This window comes from Adiantum capillus-veneris, chromosome 30 (assembly GCF_014529385.1).
Source record: "Adiantum capillus-veneris isolate H3 chromosome 30, ASM1452938v2, whole genome shotgun sequence".
Classification (NCBI taxonomy): domain Eukaryota; kingdom Viridiplantae; phylum Streptophyta; class Polypodiopsida; order Polypodiales; family Pteridaceae; genus Adiantum; species Adiantum capillus-veneris.
This window is the reverse complement of record NC_140960.1, coordinates 54594482-54618703: the sequence shown is the minus strand read 5'-3', so window position 1 is coordinate 54618703 and position 24222 is coordinate 54594482. Positions and strand designations below refer to the sequence as shown.

Genomic DNA, 24222 nt, shown 5'->3' with positions numbered 1-24222 from the left:
GGGGAAGACATGGCTGTCTTCGTAACTACCCTCTCTTCATATTGTGAAGAAGAGGGGAGAAGGGGAAGAGAGGGAGTACTTGTGTGTATGCGTGTATGTGTGTAGTGTGTGTGTGGGTATGTATCCGTGTGTGAGAGATTGGGGACAGCGGGCCTGGTGCACTTGGTAATGCTGCCACAGTGAGGCAGCGGCAAGTGCTACAGCCTTGGCAGCGTGCAGTCGCAACAGGTCAGCTACAACGGGTTCAGCAGCAGCAGCAGTGGCGCGCGCAGGGGGCAGCAGCAGTGGCGCGCGCAGGAGCAACAGCAGTGGCGCGCGCAGGAGCAGCAGCAGTGGCGCGCAGAGAGAGAGAGAGAGAGAGAGAGAGAGAGAGAGAGAGAGAGAGAGAGAGAGAGAGAGAGAGAGAGAGAGAGAGAGAGAGAGAGAGAGAGAGAGACGACACGCGACACGTAGTGGTGGAATTCCACCCCAGAGAGTATTGGCCCCAAAGCTTTGCGCCCCTTTCGGTATTTCTTTATATTGCATCAACACAGTACAAGCCTGTACACGAGACTCTGCACCTTCTCCGGGAAGCATGCTAGAGAATGAGCCCTAACCTCATATTTAAAGGGCCTTGGCTTGAAAAGCAATTACAGTGAAAAGCCTTCAAAACTCAAAAGCTTCTGGTCCCAAAAGCTGCCAGCGTAATTTAAGGAAATCCGTATAGCTTGCCACGTCATCAGCCAGTGCAAAACGCGGAAATCCGTACAATTGCCATGTCATCAGCTTTGCGTGAGTGTGAGTGTGAGTCTTGCTTTATTTTAATCCCTTTATGTCACTGGGGCCCCATCGGACGGGGTCCCCATAAGTTGGTAGGACTTCTTCTTCTTCTGCTACTTGTTCTTCTTAGGGTTTAGGCCCCTCGGATGGTATCTGTAAGTCGGCTCCATTCTTTAGGCTTTGGCCTTGCTCTATGTAGCACGATGATTCCGCTCTCGTGCATCTCCCTCCCCCTTTGAATACAGAAACATGATGCCCGCTCGAGGGCTTTTCATCTGTATGTACAGTTGTGTGGGTTCATGCCTAATTGCCGAGGCAAGAGCCTCTTGTACAGGTACTAGATTAGCTAGTTACTAATCCCTCGCAGGTACATGTGAATTTGGAGAGATTTCACATGAGAAATCTCGTCTGATTCAAAGGGCTAGTAGCCCTACAGATGCGGGAACTCGAGGGCTTGCTACAGATACGACCGACGCGCGAAACGGAGCCCAAAACAGAAAAATACAGCCTGCTGTGTATTTTGCAGGTTTAGGGTTTTGGCCCTAATTGATCCCTAATACCACGAGGAGCTTCGAGGAAGCGTTGGGATCATTGTACAGGTGATCGGGTGCGTTTTTGGGCCAGAAAACAGAGAATTCAGCATGCTGCAGATTCTCGCCAGGTTTGGGAAAGTGTCCGTATGCGCCGGGAAAGTCACCTTTGGCATGGGGATTTTGTCTGTGAAGCCTCCTACTGCAGTAATGCGGCCCAAATGGGGCTAGAGTAGGCCATTTTCAGCCGAGTAAAAGCGGGACAGCTCGTAGGAACTTGTAGCTTTACTCCCAAATTTTATAAGAAAAAGAAATGCCAAAAGGGAAAGGGGCACCAATCTTTGGGGCCTAAGGGTGTCGTCGTCTGCTTGGTAGCACTCTAGCTGCCGAGGCCGTGGTTGTTTGAAGTGTTTATTCCAGTCACAGGTTTATTCGTGATTCGTGAAGTTCATTTGCATCGTAAAGTTCAAGTAAAGTTTTTCAAGTAAAGAATCGGGTGAAAGATAAAGTCTACCGCCGTACGGACCAGTTTCATAAGATATGGAACTTGGTGCCCTTGGGGTGTCACATAAGGGAGAGAGCTTGGTGAGCTCCCAGCCATGGCAGCGGCTGCGCTGAGCGCTGCATGCGTGTACGGGCAGCATTGACGATCGTGTGGCGGCGGCATTGGGAGTCGGTCGTGGGTGCGTTGTGTCACAAAGTGATGACGTGGCGGACAGCTGAAACCCTAATTTTTGCCAAAAACCCTAATTTCCGAAAATCGCGGAGGTTGAATTAAAAAAAAATAAAAAAATGATGAGCGACACGAATTTTGCTTTTTTTATAAAAAAAGAGAAAGAGACTCTCTAAGAGAGAGAGAACTGATGCTTTTTATTTTAAAAGCTTTTGGGGCTCTGCTTTTGGGCATCCCTTGTAACCTTTAAATAAGTGGTGAGGGTCTCACTTCTCAGAGCATCTGGACGCAGAGTCTGAGAGTGAAACCCTAACCGCTCTCTTGTACTTTGATGATTGATTAATACAAAAAGAAATACCGAAAGGGGTGCCAGTCTTTGGGGCCAATATCTGTAGGCACGGAACTCCGCCGGGCCAATGCAAATCTATTGTGATCTGTGAATTGTTTTGAAGTGGTTATTTGGTGCTGACGCGGTTGATTTTTGACTTGGAGTGTCCAAGTCTGTTACAGTGGTATCAGAGCACGGCCGATTTCTCTTCTACGGGAAATCCGATCCCCGAATTTTTTTTTTTCCGCGGCACCTATGGCTTCAGGCAATGATCAGTCGACTCCCTCTGCATCTGGAGATGCGGGCTAGGATCACAACGAAGATTCCGACAGAGAGTATGGCCCGCCTAGGCCTACTCAAGCGGAGCAGCAAGAGATGGAGCGTCGTCAATTTTGCCAAGGACCCAAAGATGACAAAATATATGAACCAGACCTCTTTGGAAGAGGTACAGATGGAGTGGCAAAGAACCACAATACCACTCCCGAAATCCGCTCTCAAGAAACCTTCTGCCTCCAAGAAAATATACGGAGAAGGAACTGGAGAACGTGGTTGATGCATGGATTGCTTAGCTTTTTGACGCGCAAACGAAAGCCAAAAAGCACGGCAAAAAGAAAAAGAAAAGCATTGACTTTCCAGGTTATCTGGGTCGTCAGTCGACTTTTGACAAGGCAAAGAAACAGAAGAAGCGTGTTCGATTTGAAGGAGTACCTTCTTCTTCTTCTTCTTCTTCTTCTTCTTCTTCTTCTGATAGTTCTTCTAGCTCCTCGGATTCGAGCGAAGAAGACAGAAAAGGTAAAAAGCGAAGCAAGAAACAAAGCTTCGGAAAGGGCAAGAAAAAGGCAAAGAAGGCTACATCTCGCCCAGAGATTGACAGTTCTACTGAGGACTCGTCTACAGATAACTCAGATTCCGATGACGGAAAGTTTTATGCGAACAAGAAGAATTTTTACAAAGCCAACGAGTATGACTTTCTCGAAGATAAAAGCAAGAAAGTCCGAGAGTTTAAGGAAGGTGGCCACTCGATCAAGTTTGATACTTTTTCAGGATATTGAGATGCTTCGAAGGCTTTGCCTTTTATACAACAGTTTGACATCGCTTTCGTCGGAGGATGCTATTCAGAGCACTCCAAGATTCAGAGAGCTGCCTCTTACTTTAAGAGGAATGCTCGTACTTGGTGGTCCACGCTTCTTTTAAACAAGACTGCGCCAGTTAAATGGCTGAAATTTAAGAAGCTTTTTATCTCTTCTTGGTTGACGCAAGAATATGAACGAGATATACGAGCTGCTTGGAACCATCTTCGGATGACCAAGAAAGACACAATCAATGCTTATTGTGAAAGATTCTGGAGCTCTTTTCTACCCGCCTCTTCATTCAAGAAGATCTCATTCAGAGAACAGATTGAGCGGTTTACCTTGGGTCTACCTACAGAGATCCGAGATCACTGCTTGGAATAGAAGTCAGCTTTTGTTCAGGAGTTGATGAGTCATGCGAAGCGGGGGCTTTGCCATTCACTCTGGCAGTCTGACCTACCCCACAGATGAGGCCATGACACAATGAGCCGAACAGACTTCTGGGAATGAAAGTAGAAAGAAAAAGAGCAACCAAGAGAAAAATGATGCACGACCCAAGCTTACTCCCGAGGAGAGAGCTCGCTTCATCAGAGAGGGGAAGTGCTTTGGATGCGGGGAACATGGACATGTCTCCGCGAAGTGCCCTAGAAAGGCACAGAAAGAACAAAATGATAAAGACGACGACAAGCCTGAGAGTTCGAGAGCAGTTGAGGAATGTGGCAGAAAAGACAGATAGAAAAACAGAATTGGTACCACATGGCGTGGGACTTGCACCCAATCAAATGAATGAAAGTACAAACTTTGCCGCTTTTTGGGGCAAAGTGAAGGATTAGGAAGCTCTTTTGAAGGAGCCAAGGCCAAATTCTTTTCACTTGGAATTGGCGGCTCGATTTGGAATTACGCCCGACAGACTGACGCCATGGGCGAAGGTAGTTCGACAGGCACCCGGATGGGATGTTGCCATTACACCGAGCATTGGCAAACTTCGTTTGCAATGATAGGGGTGTTCAGGGCACGCGAGTGACGTTCTACTCAGGATCCCTTGGTACCACAAGAACTACGCCGTGGTTGACTACCGGGCCGAGAAAGCGACTTTGATAAATGAAGGGCTTAGAGATTGTACTTGATGAACTTCAGTTTCTTACTCATTCTTTTGGGAGAGAACTGAACGCTGGATAAAGGTTGAATATGTTTTGACCTGATCAAAAGAACGCCAAGATTTTTCTCCACACTCATGCCGATTGCTTTTCAGAGGGCCTGAAGATCAAACCATTGATCTGATTTCTGGAAGCACGCCACCGAATCGGCCACCTTACCGTGTGAGCCGAGTACAGAATGAAAAGATTATGAACCCAGTGAAAGACCTCTTGGAAAAGGGTCTTGTCCAGCCTAGTACTTCACCGTATTGCTCTCCAGTGTTGGTTTTGAAGAAAGACGGATCTTGGAGAATGTGCATTGATTATAGCACTCTCAACAAAATCACCATCAAGAACAGATTTCCGATTCCTAGGATCGATGATATACTCTACAAGTTACAGGGATCCTCGTGCTTTAGCAGGATTGACTTGAAGAGTGGATATCATCAGATCAGGATAGTGCCAGGAGATGTCTACAAGACTGCTTTTCGGACGACTTTTGGGTTATTTGAGTTTTTGGTGATGCCTTTTGGCTTAACCAATGCTCCTGCGACATTTAACCGGATGATGGACAGGATTTTTCGAGAGTACATGCTATTTGTTGGCACTTTCTTTGACGACATCATTGTTTTCTCCAAGAATGAGACAGAACACAAAGATCATCTGCTTCAAGTCTCTTAGGCATTACGATATCACACGTTAGTGATTAGTGCAAAGAAAAGTGAATTTTTTCTACCAGAGATACACTTTTTGGGACACATTGTGTCAGCACAGCAGGAGTGCAAATGGACCTGGCCAAGATAGAGACTATCCGTGATTGGCCCGATGTCCATGAAGTTAGAAGCTTCTTGGGACTGTGTTCGTACTACAGGCGGTTCGTACGAAAGTTTGCAGAGGCTGCTTCCCCTTTGCATACCTTGACACAGAAAGGAGTACCTTTTTCGTGGGGACCCACAAAGGTGACTGCCTTTCGGACATTGAAAGAGAAATTGACTACGGGACCTATTTTGACTTTGTCGGACTTGCAGAAGTCATTTGAAGTCTATTGTGATGCTTGTGGTCGTAGTCTGGGTGCGGTCTTGATGCAAGAAGGCCATGTCATAACTCACGAGAGCCGTTTGTTCTCTAGGCCGGAGATGACAGCACAGATCTATGAGAAAGAGCTTTTGGCGGTTATCCATGCTCTTACTCAGTGGCGGCATTACCTACTCGGAGCGGATTTTACTGTCTTTACAGACCATTAGAGTTTGCGCTACTTCTTGTTACAGAAGCAGCTTTCGGAAAAAGCAGATGCGATGGGCGAACATCTTGTCACAGTTCCACTTCCAGATTGTCCATGTGCAGGGACAGAAGAATGTGGTGGCAGATGCTTTGTCTCGGAAACCGTTGGTTCTAGCTGTTTCCGTGATACATCATAGGAGCTTCGAGGATATGGTTGATCAGTATGCCACAGATACAGATTTTGCAGATATTTTCACACGGATACGGGATGGGGAGACAGTAGCTCGATACTTCCTTCGGGAAGGCTACTTGATGAAAAAGACTATGTTGTGCGTTACACAACCGTTGAGGGAAAAGGTTATGACTGAATTCCACTGTCCACCTTTTACGGGTCACCGCCGCATTGCTACCACCATGAAGGGGGTAGAGAGATACTTCTCTGGGCCCAAACTCAAAAAGGATGTGGAAGAGTTTGTGCGCAGTTGCTTAGTATGCCAGAAGGTCAAGTTTGACAGGCATAAGGAACATGGATTGTTACAGCCTTTACCCATACCTACCCACCCCTGGGAAAGTATTGCAATGGATTTCATTTTTGATCTCCCAAGAACATAGAATGATCACGATGGTTTTCCGATTACATGGCACGTCTGAGACGATTGTCTCCGACAGAGACCCCAGATTTATGAGTTTATTTTGGAAGGCAATTTGGGAGAACATTGGCACGCACTTGCAATTCTCGTCATCGTTCCACTTGCAGACTGACGGGCAATTTGAGATTGCCAATTCAGTGATTTTAGATTTATTGAAGTCTTGTATCTCGGATCAGAAGACTCAATGGGAAAAGAACTTACCTTTGGTGGAATTTGCCTACAATAACACGATACACTCTTCAACGGGGAAGACGCCATGTGAGATTGTTGAAAGTGCTGCGAAGGTTCCATCCTTCCTGAGCACGGAAGATTAGATATTGGAAGCGGATGAATATTCGCGAGATTTGGATACGGCTTTTGCCAAGGTTCGCGAGACTTTGCAGGAGTCTCAAGAACGACAGAAAAAGGCAGCGGATCGCCATCGTCGCGACTTGAAACTGAAGGCGGATGATTGGGTGCTCTTACTTTTGAGAAGGCACGCCTAAGAAAGAAAAAGGGAAAGGAGAGGCTTTTTCCAAAGCTTAGTATGTGATACTACGGACCTTTCCAGATTACTGAAAAGATAAATGATGTCTCCTTCCGATTGAACCTGCCAGATACTTGGAGGATTCATAATGCATTGCATGTGAGTCTCTTGAACCCTGTTAAGGGTGATGTGCCTGATGATGGGGAGCCTGATGAGCAACCCGAAGTGGAAGAAAACGAGGAGATTCTTGTTTCTGAATAGATTTTGGCACATAACGATACGAAGAAAGGTAAAGTCCGAAGGCGGGTTCTTGGTTAAGTTGAAGAACTTTCCTGCATTTGATGCGAAGTGGATGGAGGAGGAGGACCTAGCAGATACTCCTCGGATTGTGAAACTTTACCTCGATGTTTTGGTTTAGCATAGTCTACTCCAAACGGAAACTCAGCTTGGCCGAAGATCTGGTGCAGTGGGATGCACAAGAGGGGAGTTACTCCGCTCCTTTGTCAACAGATGCCTCGATTTTGATACTAAAGTCACTGATGTCTCTTTGAGCTTCAGGGATAGTGAGAGCTGACAGTATTCTGCTGGATGACTTTATGAAATGGAATTCCTGGTAATGATACTGATTTGTTCTTGACTTCTTGTGAGTGCAGGAACTGATAGACGAAATGACTGCAGCATTTTGGTCTGATTGATCTCGAATAGACATGGTTGCAATAGGGGTTAGTCAATCGGACATCGATGAGGTCCCGATTGGACCTAGATGTGATTGCTAGCTACATTGCCGATAAATCATGGTCTAAGATCCGAATGAATGTTGAATGTCATGTGATGTGGCTGTCGATTTTGTACATGTGCTAGATGTGTGTTCCTAGTACGTAGGTACTAACAGTCAGTGTCTGCTAAGACGGTTTATGGCTTTTGTCGGTTTTGTAGGCGTAATCGCGGTCGATTACAATGCTTTCAAGAGGGGGGTATGTCACAAAGTGATGACGTGGCGGACAACAGAAACCCTAATTTTTGCCAAAAACCCTAATTTCCGAAAATCACACAGGTTGATTTTTTTTTTGAAAAATGATGACTGACGCGAATTTTACTTTTTTTTATAAAAAAAGAGAAAAAGACTCTAAGAGAGAGAGAGAGAGAACTGATGCTTTTTATTTTAAAAGCTTTTGGGGCTCTGCTTTTGGGCATCCCTTGTAACTTGTAAATAAGTGGTGAGGGTCTCACTTCTCAGAGTATCTGGACGCAGAGTCTGAGAGTGAAACCCTAACCGCTCTCTTGTACTTTGATGATTGATTAATACAAAAAGAAATACCGAAAGGGGCGCCAGTTTTTGGGGCCAATATCTCTAGGCACGGAACTCCGCCAGGCCAGTGCAAATCTATTGTGATCTGTGAATTGTTTTAAGTGGTTATTTGGGGCTGTCGCGGTTGATTTTTGACTTGGGAGTGTCCAAGTCTGTTACACATTGTCGGACTGCTGTCTTGCAAATGTTGACGTGCCATACGCAATTTGAGGGGTCGTTCACGCGGCCATAATTTTTGAGGAGCGAGGGAGGGAGCACCGACGGCTCCACATAAGGGATGGCTCATGTGCAAGCTTGGATCTCAAACAAAGCCGAGGCTTGCAAGGGGTGATCCATGTAGTGAGAGAGAGAGATGGGAAAGGTAAGTGGCTGATGTGGCGGCAACATGCAAAGAATGCTAAATATGGTGTGTGATGTATGCAACATTCAAAAAATGAGTTGAACAGAGCTGTACGAGCAAGAGAAGACCCGATTTTTTCTTTTTGAGCTTTTGTGAACTTTTATAAAAGGAGGTTCTCAAACTTTTGGAAGGGATTTTTGGCCATTTTGGGCGATTGGCCAGTGTATAATGCCGAGGAAGTGGCTTTCGAAGTGATGGAAGTTGTGCGGACCCGGGAGGGTTGCCAGGTTGTGTGTTGTGCTCGTTGAGGATTGTGCCGGCTTGGAGCTATGTTGTACATGGTCGTGTTGTGAATTGAAGCCATCATTGCCGTGATTTTTGGTGTCGATTCCCTTTTCCCCCTTCTCTGCTTGTGCATGTGTGTTTCCAGACGTGTTGGCAGGTGTGCCCCCGGACGTCTGCTATGCAAAGAGGGATAGAGAGGTTGTGTGTGTGTGGAAGGCAGCTAGTTGGACTGTGCGGATTGATTGGGCTTGTTGAGTGTGTAGCAGCGAGTTGTGCATATGGTTGTGTGCAAATGATGGTTTGCCTGTGAGTTGTGTGAGTTTTGAAGGTGAACTCTAGTGGATTGGGGTGTTGTGTGTATGCTGGGCTATAGAGAGGCGCTTGTTTGTGTTTCGGGTGTGCTCCCCTTACCCCCTTTCCAACGTTAATATAACATTTCATTTCAGCTCTCTCTATCACCCAAGTGTGGTAGATTGGTTATGCCATTTCCTTCTTGAATAACGAGTCTTGAGTTCGTCTCTCGTCGGATAGATCTTTGAGGTCTCTTGGGATAGTTCCCACGACGTTAAAATTTCTCTTCTCTTCTTCCTTCTTCTTCTTCTTCTTTTGTGTGTGTGTGTGTGGAACCTGGCAAGATACTAGGAAGGCAAACACTTGTATAACTTTAGGAAGAAATCTGTAATAAACTAAGGCTTTCAACAAGTTGGAATGGCCGGCATCCCCTCAAACTTTCTCTTCATTGATGGGAGAATTGTACATAGAATCACAGTCACAGAACACCATACTGCAAGTGAAAATAGTATTGCAAACATGTGATTGCGGACAATCCTCCAAGCTCTTTGTCCCTTCTCTCCTCCTTCAAGTGCCCACATTCTCTTCCATCTGCTTGCAATTGTTTCCTAAACGAGGAAGCCATAATCTATGCAAGCATGTATGCAAGAGAATGCTACACAAGAGTAGATCGAACAAAGGCTTTGGGATGAAATGTCTTAAATAGTTGAAATCAAGTTGGTTGCAATTCTTTTCGATAAAAGTCTTCCATTGCAAACATTGGCTAAAGAAAGAGCTTCCTCACGTTCTTAATAAAAAAGGGTGGCTAAAATTGAGAGGAAAACTAAGAATAGCAGAGAATTTAGCAACTGTTCAGATGACTATCGCCTCTTATTGAGAAAAGTGCCGTGCAAAGAGGAAAAGAGACCCCCCATGGATGGATATTACCATGACCTTTAAAGTCCAGAAAATGCTGAAAAATGCAGAGTTTTCAGTCCTCAAAACTGCGATTGAAACTCAAACCGATGAACTCTCTCTCTCTCTCTCTCTCTCTCTCTCTCTCTCTCTCTCTCTCTCTGTGTGTGTGTGTGTGTGTGTGTGGAATTTTGGAACTACTCGTTAGAGTTGAGAGTTATTTTGAGGGTGGAATTTTGGAACTACTTGTTAGAGTTGGGAGTTATTTTGAGGGTTGACTTCTCATTTTAAAACCTCTTATAGCATATCGAGTTACACTCAAGAATCTACAACATTTATTCAAAGGATCTTTGTTAACTAGGTGCAAGTCCTTGAGATTAAAGTATGTTAAGCCAATGAAGATTGTGTTTGTGGGATGACTCCGCTAGGTGCCCCTAAAATCATTTTAATGTTATAGAGTACACTTACTAGTGTACATAACAACTGCTTGCAGACTGGACCAGCGGCAAGGAAACATGCAATGCCTTCAATACCATCTTCTTTGAACCAATCGAAGCAACCGGTAACTGAAGAAGAGGCTAAATACTTGGAGCTTTTGGCACGGTACTATGTTCATCACAGGCAGCATGTTGTTGCGTCCCATGTGCTTTTACGGTTGGCAGAGAGAAGGCAGGTTGATGGAGGTGGAATGTTGTCTTTAGAGCAGAGGTATTGATCCTGGGCCTGCTGATGTGCATGCACTCTCCAAGCAAGCATGTGGACACACAGACACACACACACACACACACACTTTTTTTTGTAAATCTGCTTTGATTAATTTACAAGTGGGAAACCTCAAAGTAAGGAAAACCCACAAAAAGAAAGGGATACAAAACACACACACACACACACACACACACACACACACACACACACACACACACACATTTAGTCACTTTATCTGACAATAAACTGTTGCATCCAACTACATACACACATACCTTTTGGCAATGCATTTTACTATGGCTCCTTTAAATAAACTCTGGGTTTGCCACTGCTTTGGGCTGTGGTTGCTCTAGCACCTCATCTGGAGGGTGTTGTTGACTATGCTCTGAATCACTGTGACATCCAACTGTATGAACTCGAGTTGAAGCCTTATGGGAGATTACCTTGTGCTTTATTATACAAACTCCTAGCTTTTTTAGGCGGATTACAGTGGTTAAATTAGAGTCATCCACCATAAATATGTATTTTTTTCCAAACCAACCAACCCCCCCCCCCCCCCACCCCCCCCCACACACACACACACACACACACACACACACAGATTGTATGTACTTTGGTCCTTGCTGTGATCTTCCACTAACAAGTCTCGTTACTGGTGGACAATCAGATTCCAATACCTCAGCAGTGCGGTTTTGCAAGCAAAAAATGCGACTTTGGGAAGTCCAAGCACCAATCTTGGGGATGGTGGGTTATTAGAGCTCTTGGAAGGGAAGCTGGCCGTTTTGAGGTTTCAGATCAAAATCAAAGAGGAACTGGAGCTTTTGATTACTAGAAGCGAAGATGCTCTGGGACCCACGTCAGGTGACACATCCATGATGGATCCTTTCCCTGGCAAGAGGCTTCTCTCAGAAGAGGCCACGCTCCATGCAGCCAAAGAAAAACTAGAAGACCTTGGTCGAGATATGAAGAGCATCTCACAATTGTACAATGATTATGCAGTGCCCTTTGAGATGTGGGAGGTAATCAGAAATGTTTGGCACTATTTTGTGATTTCCTGCATCGACATAGCAAACATTTATATTGTGTTCTTTCTATTCGTTTTTGTTCAGCTTTTGTCGCCTTATCCTTGTTCTTCTTGGGTTCACAACTCCGTTTATTGTTTTTTCTTGTCATACTATATGGCTTATCTAATTATCCTGTTTTGTGAATCAAAATGTAAAATATTTGATGTCCACAAGTGTCCAAGCTTACTGATGTGAATAAGCATCTTGAGGTTTCATTTCGTACAATGAGGCAACGTACGCTCAAGAAGTTATCACAGAAAATAGTAAAGGCCTTAAATTTTTAGTTTCAGGTGTGCTAAAGATACTTGCTTGTTACGTGACATTGATACTGTGATATATTTCTGAAGGTGAATCGACTATTTATAGTTTTCTTCTTTTTCGTTTTGAAGACCCACTGCTGAAAAGGCATATGGTCATGATTATCCTATTATATGAGCACAAGTCAAGAAAGGAAATGTGGCTTTGTTTAATAAGTTTGCAGGTTCCAGGAATCAAAATACAATAATGTGGAATTTATAGTTCAGGAATTGCTCCTTCTTTTCCGATACCCTTCTATGAATTCGGCTTCAAATCTGGCTCAGCTTGGCCTTCAAACATTCTCTCTTCTTTGACCTTCTGGCTGTCTGGACATCTACTAAGCTCTACGTATATATCTGTCATGGTTTTCCGATAAGAATTTCATTTTTCCTTGAACGATGTGACTATATTGAATAAGATATCCTCACATTTGCGTCAAACTTTGATGGTTCCTGGTGGACCCACCCAAAAACCAGCAAAACAGCTCTGGCGACTGATTGTCCCTGGTGTATATCCGTAAGAAAGGATGGCCACACCGAGGAGCAAGGTTGAGAGCAACGGGAGGAGCAACAGCCTAGGCCTATGGAATGGCAAAGGCTTGAGAGAGCACTTGGAAGGATGGCTGCAATGGAGTAGAGGGTGCACGCTGGTCACAATGCAAAAGCATGTCCAAAGATGAAGAGCAGCGGTGGCTACAAAGGACATGTGATGCAAAACTGGCTGCCAACAACAGAAGGGCTTGAGGTGGGCCGGTGGATGGGAGAGAGAGGGCTTTTAAGTACAACAAACCATCTCTCTCTAGAAATACTCACTAGCTACTGTGACAAAATGAGTTTGGACACCTCAAAATTTCTTTGACTCACTTTCGAGAGATTGGGAATTCCAATCAGTTTAGGATCATCCTTTGAAGGGTTGACTACGAATTCCACTCCAGTGCAAGGGCCTTTGAATCTGAAGATTGGAACGCACTCTGATTGATAGTCTTTCCTAACTGTTCCAATACAAGGCTGCGATGTTATTTTGGGAATGCCTTGGCATTATAGAATTCATCCTCTCCCAGATTATGTAAAAAAGAAACTGTCCTTTACTTTCAAAGGGCAGTAGTATGATGTAGATGCAAGTGCTAGTGATTGGCCTATACATCATCACATCATTGCTAAAAAAGAAATAAAGAAGTGTCTTTCTACTTACTTGATTTTTGTCAAAGACAGAGAGATGTTTTTGCAGTGACCACCCACAAAGTGCCGGCCGGACACAGTGGAAATACGACCCGGTGGGAGCTGATAGAATGAGTTGGGAGAGATGAAATCGGTCGGGTAAAGAATGCCCCACATTGGCCAAAAAACTAGGATTTAATGCCCGTTTTTAAGTGTACAGGTTAAAAACCTTATAAACTCGGTCAGTATGAACGTGGTCAAATATTTTAAACATGAAAATAAGGCTTAAAAATCAGCAACTGACGTAAGCTGGCATGTTAGCGAGTCCTCTCTCTCTCTCTCTCTCTCTCTCTCTCTCTCTCTCTCTCTCTCTCTCTCTCTCTAGAGGAGTCTCTGCGTGGGTGGAAACTGTTGCAGAGAGTCCTACATGTGTAGTCCTACCTCCTTTTATGTCTAGCTCTAGGTTTTTCTTCTGGTAGATGGCACCACAGAGAGAGAGAGAGAGAGAGAGAGAGAGAGAGAGAGAGAGAGAGAGAGAGAGAGAGAGAGAGAGAGAGAGAGAGAGAGATATGATGAAATGAAATGATAAATTAACGTCTGCAAAAGGCCAAAATGAGCTATGAGACCAAGCTGTTACAACATAGTGAATCTGATACCATGTCCAGAATAAAAAAGAACTGAAACAAAAATACAACTACCACAAACTGGGGCTGTATGTGTGTGCAAGCTAATACAAAAGGTGCCCAGTACACTGTGTAATACAATATGTGAGAGAGAGAGAGAGAGAGAGAGAGAGAGAGAGAGAGAGAGAGAGAGAGAGAGAGAGAGAGAGAGAGAGAGAGAGAGAAATGAAATGTTATATTAACGTCTTCACAAGGCCAAAGTGACCTATGAGACCAGAAAGTTACAATGTGGTGGATCTGGTACAAAGTCAGAGTAGCAAAAGTAACAAAATGACAAAATAAAAATACTATGCTATGGAATCCTAAATTGCTAGGTGTGAACTAAGCAGCTAGCTGGGATAGCTAAATCACAAGAGATCCAGCATCGATCGCTGGCGGATCTCATCAACCTCCTCCATGGTGTGTAGTCTGACCGGGCGTCGTGCATGTCGGGCCAAAGTGATCCGGATCCTTTGATGCAGCCTCCGTCGATGCTGAGCGTTGATGAATCTCTGCAGTTGCACACAAGCTCTCAAAGGTGCCAGAACACTTCCTAGGCTAACCTGAACCCTAGACTTGAAATAGCTTGTCCACATGCACATAGGGTTAGATGTGCATGTGACAATTTAATGTTTAGAGAGAGAGAGAGAGAGAGAGAGAGAGAGAGAGAGAGAGAGAGAGAGGAGAAGAGAGTTTTAACGTCGTAGGAAACTATCCCAAGAGACCTTAAAGATCTAGCCGACGAGGAGTTGAACTCTAGACCTGTTATGAGAGAGAGAGAGAGAGAGAGAGAGAGAGAGAGAGAGAGAGAGAGAGAGAGAGAGAGAGAGAACACACTATAGTCTCGAGTGAGTTGGGTCTCAACTAGTGGAGACTTAAAAGGAGTAGAAGAAGATGAGGAAAGATCTGAGGAACAATTGCAAGAGACCTCCAAGATCTGTGCGATGAATCTTCATGAGCTTAAGACTTGTTGCAGCGGAGGAAATTGGGATAACCACTCTACTACATGTGGGTGATAAAGCCTATAGTTTTCTACTATTTATTCTCTCTCTCTCTCTCTCTCTCTCTCTCTCTCTCTCTCTCTCTCTCACACACACACACACACACACACACACACACACACACACACACACACAACACCCCCCCCCCCCCCCCCCCCCCTATAGGCCAGCTTTGGCCTTTGACAAGGATGTTAATAGAACTCTCTCTCTCTCTCTCTCTCTCTCTCTCTCTCTCTCTCTCTCTCTCTCTCTCTTTGTTGCCCCCGCAGGCACTCCTGTGTCCATGCCCCCGGCCCTGCTGCTCCCGCTAGCTTGCTGCTCTCTCTCTCTCTCTCTCTCTCTCTCTCTCCCTGCTGTTCCGTGCTCCCCTCTTGCCTTTGCCCCTACCCTGCTCCTTGCTGCTTGCTGCTCCCGCTCCCTTGCTGCTCTCTGTCCCCCCTCCCCCCCTGCTACCCCCGCGCGCACTGCTGCGCCCGCACGCGCTTCCCCTCTCCTTGCTGCTCCCTCCCGCTCGTGCTGCTGTGCCCCTGCCCCTGCTCCCTCGCGCTCCGCCCGCAACTCCCCAACCTAGCTAAAGAGAAAAATTGCGTAGAGAGAAAGAGGGGGGAAAAGTAGCGTAGAGAGAAAGAGGGGAAAATTGCGTAGAGAGAGAAAGAAGGAGAAGAAGAAGAAGAAGAAGAAGAAGAAGAAAAAAAACTCCGTAGAGAGAGAAAGAGGGGAAAAAAGTAGCGTAGAGAGGGGGAAAAAAAGAGTAGCATAGAGAGAGATGTATAGCGTAGAGAGAGAAAGGTTAGAGAGAGAGTCTTTGTCCACGTAGAGAGAGAGAGAGAGAGAGAGAGAGAGAGAGAGAGAGAGAGAGAGAGAGAGAGAGAGAGAGAGAGAGAGAGAGAGAGAGAGAGAGAGAGAGAGAGAGAGAGAGAAGCCTCTTCTTCACTTCTCTACCCCTCTCCCTCTCCTGTTGCGGCCTTTCAATCATGAGAAAGCAGAATGGCAAGGATGACTCAGTGGAGGATGCCATCCAACAATGCAAAGAAGAATTGAGTGAGTCCATCAGCAAGATCAACTGCCACCTCCTAGGTACTATTAATGTACTCGACGTGCGCGTGGCAGCACAAGAAAGCACGATACATACACTCGATCGCGTGAAGGCCCAAGATGAGGAAATCGCACTACTCAAGAAAGAGTTTGCAGAGGTGCGATCACAGAATGCCCTCGAAGAGGGAGAGCTCCAACCCTCGGTAATTGAAGAGCTTAACACGATTAAGGAACAAGTGCGGGCCATCAAAGAAGGTGGGGAGCAACAAAAAGAAATGACGACCTCGTTGGTAGATGTCATCACAAAGACCCAACAAAAAGCAGAAAAGGCCGAAAAATGGATCGAGATTGTCAAGAAAGGAAAAGGCAAGGAAATAAGCCCCACCCCCACACCAACCATCATCAACTTGACACTAGAAGAGGAGCAAAGGAGACGTGTGGGAGCCTTACACGTAAGGATATGTGGCCTCAAAGACCAAGATAATGTGGATGAAGAGGTGAAAGAACCATAGTTATCCGGAACGCGAACGGGAACGGCGACGGGGACCCCCGCGGAACGGGGAACGGCGTGGGGTCCGGAACGGGAACGGCGCGGAATGGGAGGCATAAAAAATACCCAAATAATACAATTTTTAGCTCTATATGTTTGAAATTTGAATACAAGTAGTATTAGAGTCCTTTAACTCTAATACTCACAAAAACTTGATTTGAAGACCCGTAGGCCGTGGATGATGCGAGAGAGAGAGAGAGAGAGAGGGAGAGCTTGAGACTCAGGAGTTGAGAGAGCTTAAGGCTTAAGCCTTAGACCTTGAGGGCATGTGGATTTGCTTGAGAAGGGAATGGGTGTGAGGGGGTGCATTTGGAGTCCTTTTCACACTCTAAAAAACACCTAATCTTCACTATAAATTTGCAAAAAACTGCCTATTTCTCCCCATTTTGAGAGTTGGCCGTTCCGAGGCCGGTCCAAGCCGTTCTGGTCGGCCGTTCCGGTATGAAGTGGTCACCCGGAACGGCAAAACATTCCGGGATGTTCCGGCCTTGCAGGGGGGGGGGGGGGGGGGGGGGGGGGGGGGGAGGGAACGGCGTTCTAGGGCCTGGGGAACGCGTTCCCCGGTAACTATGGAAAGAACTCATGACTCTGGTGGGGGTCAACGAGCACACGCATACGAGGGCTTGGAGAGTGGGCACTAAGAAAAGCGGAAGCAATGGAGAAACCTCGAAGGAAACGGCACTCATTCTCCGCTTTCCCTCCATGGAAGCGAAGGACTTCTTGAATAAGAGACCGACTCTAAAGAAAGTTGGCATCTTTCTTGGAGATGACCTCACCCTCTCGCAGATTGCTCATATGCAAGAAGTAATGCCGGAAATTAGAGCAACAAGGGAAAGGGAGAAGATTGCATTTTACAGGGATGGAACACCCCGCATGACGGTGCGAGACCTATGGGACCACAAAGATGGCAACTTGAAATTGTAACGGGTCACTCCGTCTTGATATAAGGGCCTTTGAGGATAGCTTCACAGGGAGAGATCATTTTCTACTCTGAGACGCATCAAGCCCCTGGGCAATCCATGCCACAGGTGAGCGGATATAGATGGGAGACAGCCTGCAGATAGGAGACCAGATTGAAACATCGAGGACGGGGCTCAGGGGGAGTGGCAGTTCTATTCAGGGAGGAGCTGCAGCCATTGATACATATAGCGTGCAAAGATGAATATGCTAGGTGCATGTGGGTGAGGCTCAAGGTAGAGACGGGCAGATACCTCTACATTGCTATCTGTTACTTTCCTCCGAGGATGTCAGTATATGCATCACCTAGAGGACAATCCCCCTTTCCAAGGATGGTGACATTATCATACTAGGGGATTTCAAGATTGTCCCAAGTCAAAGGAAGAAGCCAATGACATGCAAAGTGTGCCTTATGCTTTAGCTTGTGGTTCACTTATGTATGCTATGGTTGCTACTAGGCCTGACATAGCCCATGCAGTGGGAGTTATGAGCCGGTTTATGGCTAATCCAGGCAGGTTGCATTGGGATGCAGTGAAGTCCATCATAAGGTACTTGAAAGGGACTAGAAACAAATGCCTCTGCTATCGTAAAGGACCAATGGAGTTGAAGGGATTTTGTCACTCTGACATGGCTGGTGATGTGGATACACGGAAATCCACAAGTGGCTATGTATTTGCTCTTGCGGGAGGTGTTGTATCATGGTGTTCTAGATTGCAAAAGAAGGGAGACATGGGGGACTCAGCTAGCCGGGCAATGGATTCCATTGTTACTATATGCTGATGATATTGTATTGATTTCAGACTCTCCAGAGGGGATGCAACATCATTTGGATGCTCTGCATACATTTGCTCGTGACAGTGGATTGTCTGTCAACTTGGAAAAAACCACACCACAGTGGGTCAGGAGGTTGACACTCACGTTTACGTATGGCCAGGAGACTGTGGAGTACACAGATGCATATACTTATCTTGGGGTAGTTTTCGGTGGACCGGTGTTTCCACTAAGGAGAGCATCAGAGACTAGACTGACGAGAGCATATGGAGCTTTGGGAGGACAAGGATGTGTTCGCAGATGCAGTTTCAGGAACCACGAACAAAGCTCTGGCTTTTTGACACTCTAGTGACTCCAGGTATGCTCTATGGAGTTCAGGTATGGGGACCCTCAGTAGACCACCATGGGTGATCTGGCAACATAGATGGATGGAGAGGCCTCTGGTCTCTATGATCGCTCGAATGATTCGGGCTAAGGTCTCAGAGCCGCATGAGATTATCCCCCCCCCCCCCCCCCCCCCCCCCCTTTTCGTGGTGGAGGCATTGACCATATCAGTATCCTTTATGCACGGTCTATGGGATCTCCCCAGGGATAGATACGCTCGACTTGCCCTGGAGTCATCTTGACAACTAGCTCTACAAGGCAATACAACATGTTGGTATGGATAGATGACAACATGGTTTCATTCGCATGGTTTCAACATGGATAGATTGCCTCCGTTTCAATACTCCATGGATGCACCCTCCCTGTCTCTCACACGGATAGAGATCACCAGACTCATACGCCAGGACCTGATTCAGCTAGATACGAGGAACACATTGATACAGCCGACACCGGAGTTGGGCACGAAGATGGCCTTCTACAAAGAGCATCTTCTCCAACTCACGGAGGACGGCTTTGTGACTAGGTCTGCATACATGGATACGCACTTATCTCATGGGATAAGATGCGCTAATTGGGTAGATACGCACATCCTCACATTAGCTCCAGATCGAGACGGGCCGATTTCGAGGAGTGCCAACAGGGGCCAGGATATGTCACCTATGTAACTGAGAGCTAGAGACAGAGCTGCACTATACGTCATTGCCCGGCGTACTATGAGATACGCAGCCGCTTTCACTTCCTGTTAAGAGAAGGTTTCAAACCTTTTTCTAGAGTCATGAGATACAAGGATTAGAGATGCCTCGGATTGTTCCTGCTAGAGCTGCACAGACTTAGGGGAAAGACAGTCTCAGAGACGAATCACATATTTCTTTACACCAGCCAGGGGAGAGCCAGAGGACTAGTCATTCCAGCAGATCTCAGAGCCCACCCATACTAGAGGTACGCTGCTTGATTGAGCCACTGAGCTAGGCAAATCAAGACGCCCACGACCTCGAGGGGTCTCCCACCACCGACGAAGGCTGCAACAAAAGATACAGATCACTCTAGCTCGACATGCAAGACGCCCAACCGGAGTACTGACCATGGATGAGGTTGATGAGATCAAACAGCGACCCATGAGAGATTTCATCTGAACACCCCCCCCCCCCCCCCCCCGTTATCTCGTCTCAATCCGAATTAGCTTCAGATTTATTTCCTTTCTCCTTAGTATTTTAGTGTTAGTTCTTTGTAACTTTGTAATTTCCGTACTCAGACATGATATCAGATTCACCAGTTGTAACTTTTTGGTCTCATAGGGCATTTTGGCCTTTCGAAGACGTTAATATAACATTTCATTTCATCTCTCTCTCTCTCTCTCTCTCTCTCTCTCTCTCTCTCTCTCTCTCTCTCTCTCTCTCTTACCACAGCCCCGCCACAGTCTCAGCCTCAGCCCGCTCGTGCTGCCTGAGTCTCAAGCCGCCCTCCCCTTTCTCTCCGCTCGCGCCACCGCAGCCCGCGCTCTGTTTTTTTCTCAGTCCAGCAAACTCACCTGTGCTGCCTTCCTTCGTAACTAGAGAGAGAGGCCCCCATTTCCACACCCCCCAATGGGGGGGGGGGGGGGGGGGGGGGGGCTTTCTGAGGGTGGACACATCACTCCCCACTGTCTAAGCAACATGGCCCTAAAACCAAAAACTTGTACCGAAACATTTGCCTTTCGAACAACTAGAAGTATACATCTTGAATGTAGACATAATCAAAGAAAGACTCAGTAAAGCGCGGTACCCTTTGTCGACCTTGGTGACCCAATCGACGTTCAAATTAAAGGGAAACAGACCAGAGCTCGATACTGTGACATAGATGACAAGATCAAAGTTATGAAGCAGACCAGGTCAGCACAAGGCACATCAGTGTGGATCTCAGATGAATTCACACCCCTACAACTAAAGAATAGAGCCAAGGAGTTGGCCAAAGTCAGAGAAGCAAGGAAACAAGAAAAATGGACAGTCTACAGACGAGGAAAAGCTATCATGAGAGATTTCAAGACCCCACCCCCCTTGTAGAAGACATGGATATGACACACACATTTAGTCACATTATGCACGTGGTGATCTACCATTTGTAATATTTAACTCTCGTGAGTCATGAGAGCTTCGAGGATAGTTAGCACATCCACATTTCTTTTTGGTGATACCTGAAGTGGATTGTTATCAAAGATGTATCTGATTTGTCCTATAGGCCAGCTTTGGCTTCGATAAGGATGTTAATAGAACTCTCTCTCTCTCTCTCTCTCTCTCTCTCTCTCTCTCTCTCTCTCTCTCTCACTCACCACACACACACACACACACACACACACACACACACACACACACACACACACACACACACACACACACACACACACACACACATATTTCTCTGTAAATCAATTTGATTAATCTACCCGTGGGAAATATCAAAGGAAGGAAAACCCACCAAAAAGATCAGATACAAGGGAAGGAACACAAAAGTGTTCGGCTGTACAAAATGGCTCAAAACATTCATAAGAAAGCTCACACCATAGTTGCTTTTTCCCACCCCATGTCGATTGGCCGGCCCCGAAGTGCACGGTTCGCTCTCAATGAGTGAAAAGAGGAACAAGGGGAGGCTTGACAAGCCCTTCTTTCTTGGGTTACTTGTCACTCTTCAAAAACACGATTAGGAATCGACACGCCCCACTGGACTTGGGTTACGTGCGACTACAAGAAGCAAAAAATTTCCAGTGGTTCTTTCCTTGAGTGATACAAAACGCTGCCAAAAAGGTCTGATACCAATGTAAGGTGTAGCGGAAGTGAATGTTGATATTGCTTCAGATGAGTGCTCAAGGGTTCCTTTTACTTACAGAAAGGAGAGCCTTTCGTTCCTTTTAGGAGAGAGAGTGCAATGATCACAAACAAAGTGAATGCTATTGTGAATGAAGGTGCTGAGAATGAGAGAGGAGAGAGAGAAGAATACGGCACCAGATGGTTCTCAAACCCTCCTCCAAGGGCCCCCTTCTCTATGGCGAGAGAGGTCTATGCTATAGATTGCACAAATCTGGTACAATAGTCTAGATGCAATGGACTTGCCGAGGATGTCGACGACAATAATGACGATGACGAGGATGGTCTGAAAACTGAAAACGCTAGAGTTGAAATGCTGAAATCTGGAAAACGCTGATCTGCTGCTGAATATTGACATTGTGTCAGCGAGAATGGCGACGCGACGACGTTGTGCTTAAAACGCATATGCTCTCAAAGGTGCCAAAATACTTCCTACGCTAACTTGAACCCTAGACCTAAGATAGCTTGTCCACATGCACATAGGGTTAGATGCGCACGTGACATCCCCTTCTTTTTAAAGTGAGGTACTGGTACCGAGCTGCATGGCTTCCTTGTAGGTTGCCAACAACTCTGGATAATCTCTAAAAAATTCATCATTGATCCTCATTGCCTCGTGGGTTCCTCGATCCTTGAGCTTCAAAAAGTAGTGTCGCACTTGCTTTGCTCCGGTTCCATGACTTCGGCTTCATCTATGATTTCTGGTTCTTCTTCTTCAGAAATGTCCAATGGAGGTGTATCCTGAAAGACTTTCAACCAAGAAACATGGAAAACGTTGTGTATTTCATGGAAACCTCATTGAACTTTTTAATGACAGGAAATGGATCATACATTCTGAAAGACAACTTAGGACACTTCTTTCTGACTTGCTTAAGATGTTGCTTCATGATTCTCAAATAGACCCAATCCCCTTCCTTGATTGTAACATCCTTACGATGCTTGTTAGCGTGTCGCGAGTAAGACTTCTGAGCCTTGCTTAGCCGAAGCTTTGTACTCTCAATAATCTCATCCAACTAGTGACTTTCAACATTGGCATCTGGCAATGGACTGACCGAGCGAGTCAAAAGTGACTGGAACGGATGGCTTGATGCTGCCTCATACGGAGTTCTACCAATGGCAGAGGAATAAGAGTCATACAGAATTGCTTGTACCAATAGGAGATAGAGCTTCCAATGAGACTGTTGATAATGCACACATGACTTCAAAACATCAAAAGCCAACTAAATGTAAATTTCTGTTTGACCATCTGACTATGGATGAAAAGCGGATAAAAAATTTAACTTTATGTCAAAATTTCAATAGAGAGCGCGCCAAAAATTTGACGTGAACTTAACATCCCTATCTGACACGATTGACTTTGGCAAACCACAGAGGGGATACCAATGCTTAATGAACAATCGTGCTACATCTTTTGTAGTGACTGTGGTCTTACAAGGAATCAACATGCAAAATTTGCTGAAACGGTCAACAATTGTCAAACATTGAGTGTTCGTTGAATGCAAGCTAGGTGAAAGATTAGTCACAAAATCCATAGAAATATCTTGAAAAGGCCCGTTGGAAATAGGCAGCGGTAGCAAGAGGCCTTGTTGCTTACCTCGAGGAGCTTTTACTTTTTGACAAATGGTCCACTGTGTGACGTAACGAAACACATCTTTTCGCATTTTAAGCCAATAAAAGAATCTTTCTATTTTTCCAAAGTGGTGCTCATTCCCTTGTGCCCACTTGTGAGAGAGTCATGAGCATCATGCAATATGGCTGTCCTGAGAGAGGACCACACACAGACGGTGACAAAAATACAACAAACCTTCACAAATGAGATAGTTGCTGGGCCCTTGGGGAGCAAGAGGCTGCAACCATTGCTTACCAAACTCGGAATCTGCATATTGGTTCTTCATGCTGCCGAAAGAGACGCCCTGAATAGAAAGTGTGGATCTTGACTCAAGAGCAAGGGTCTGTCCTTTGCGACTTAACGCAACTGCAACATGGTTAGCTTTACCAGGCACATACTCAATCAAACCATCAAATTGCTAAAAAAATTTGTGACCATCATGCTTGGCGATCACTCCAATGTGCACTAGGCATAGGCTGGAGCCACGTGAGGGCTTGATGATCTGTGCGAATTGTGAACTCTCTACCATACAGAAAATGCTTCCAATGCTTGAGAGAGTGAATAACAAACAAAAGTTCTTTGTCATAAACTGAATAATTCGTTTCGGCACTATTTAACTTCCGACTGAGAAATGCAAGTGGACGGCCATGCTGCTGAAGCATAGCACCTATGGTGACATTGCTCGCATCCGTCCATACGTCAAAAGAGTCGTCCCAAGAGGCAAGGATGAGACACGACGCTTCTGTCACCGCAACCTTGAGAGCCAAAAAAGCCTCAATGGTTGCCTCGAGCAAAACAACGCGCCGTCGGTGAGTTTTCACCCCTTTCAAAACATCAAAACATCTAAGGGGAGAATGCATTTGTACAATATTTACAAACGAACCACGAGGCACAGTCATCAAGTAGGATTGCCCATAGGCACATCCGCCTCCATACTAACATTCAATACAACAGAATCCATATGCATCCCTTGCAAGGGATTTTGATACATCGGCAACGACGTAGATGTCGACCCAAGCAAAGCGTCTTTGTATGAATGAACCACTCTATCCCACGCTTCAACCAGCAACTTATGATCATGGGATGCGGATGCAGAGGTTCCACCACCTCTCCCATCCATAGCAGGTACATAATTCCTTGAGATAGGCGAAACACGAGGTTTTGTAGGCTTCTTGGGAGTCAGTGGAATCTACCAATTTGGCTTTACCTTTAGTATCAGCCTTTACAGCAGTCTGCGTATTAGC

At 45.8% G+C, this 24222-nt stretch overlaps 1 protein-coding gene across 2 annotated transcripts in view; it reads left to right on the top strand.

Moving 5' to 3' along the window:
• The window catches only part of NUP155 (nucleoporin 155), a 118542-nt gene that overhangs the window by 62970 nt on the left and 31350 nt on the right, over positions 1–24222 (top strand). For both annotated transcript variants that reach the window (XM_086507434.1, XM_086507435.1), the window contains 2 exons: positions 10446–10660; positions 11325–11676. In XM_086507434.1, the coding sequence (XP_086363560.1) occupies positions 10446–10660; positions 11325–11676 (567 nt within the window). The remainder of the gene's footprint in view (positions 1–10445; positions 10661–11324; positions 11677–24222) is intronic.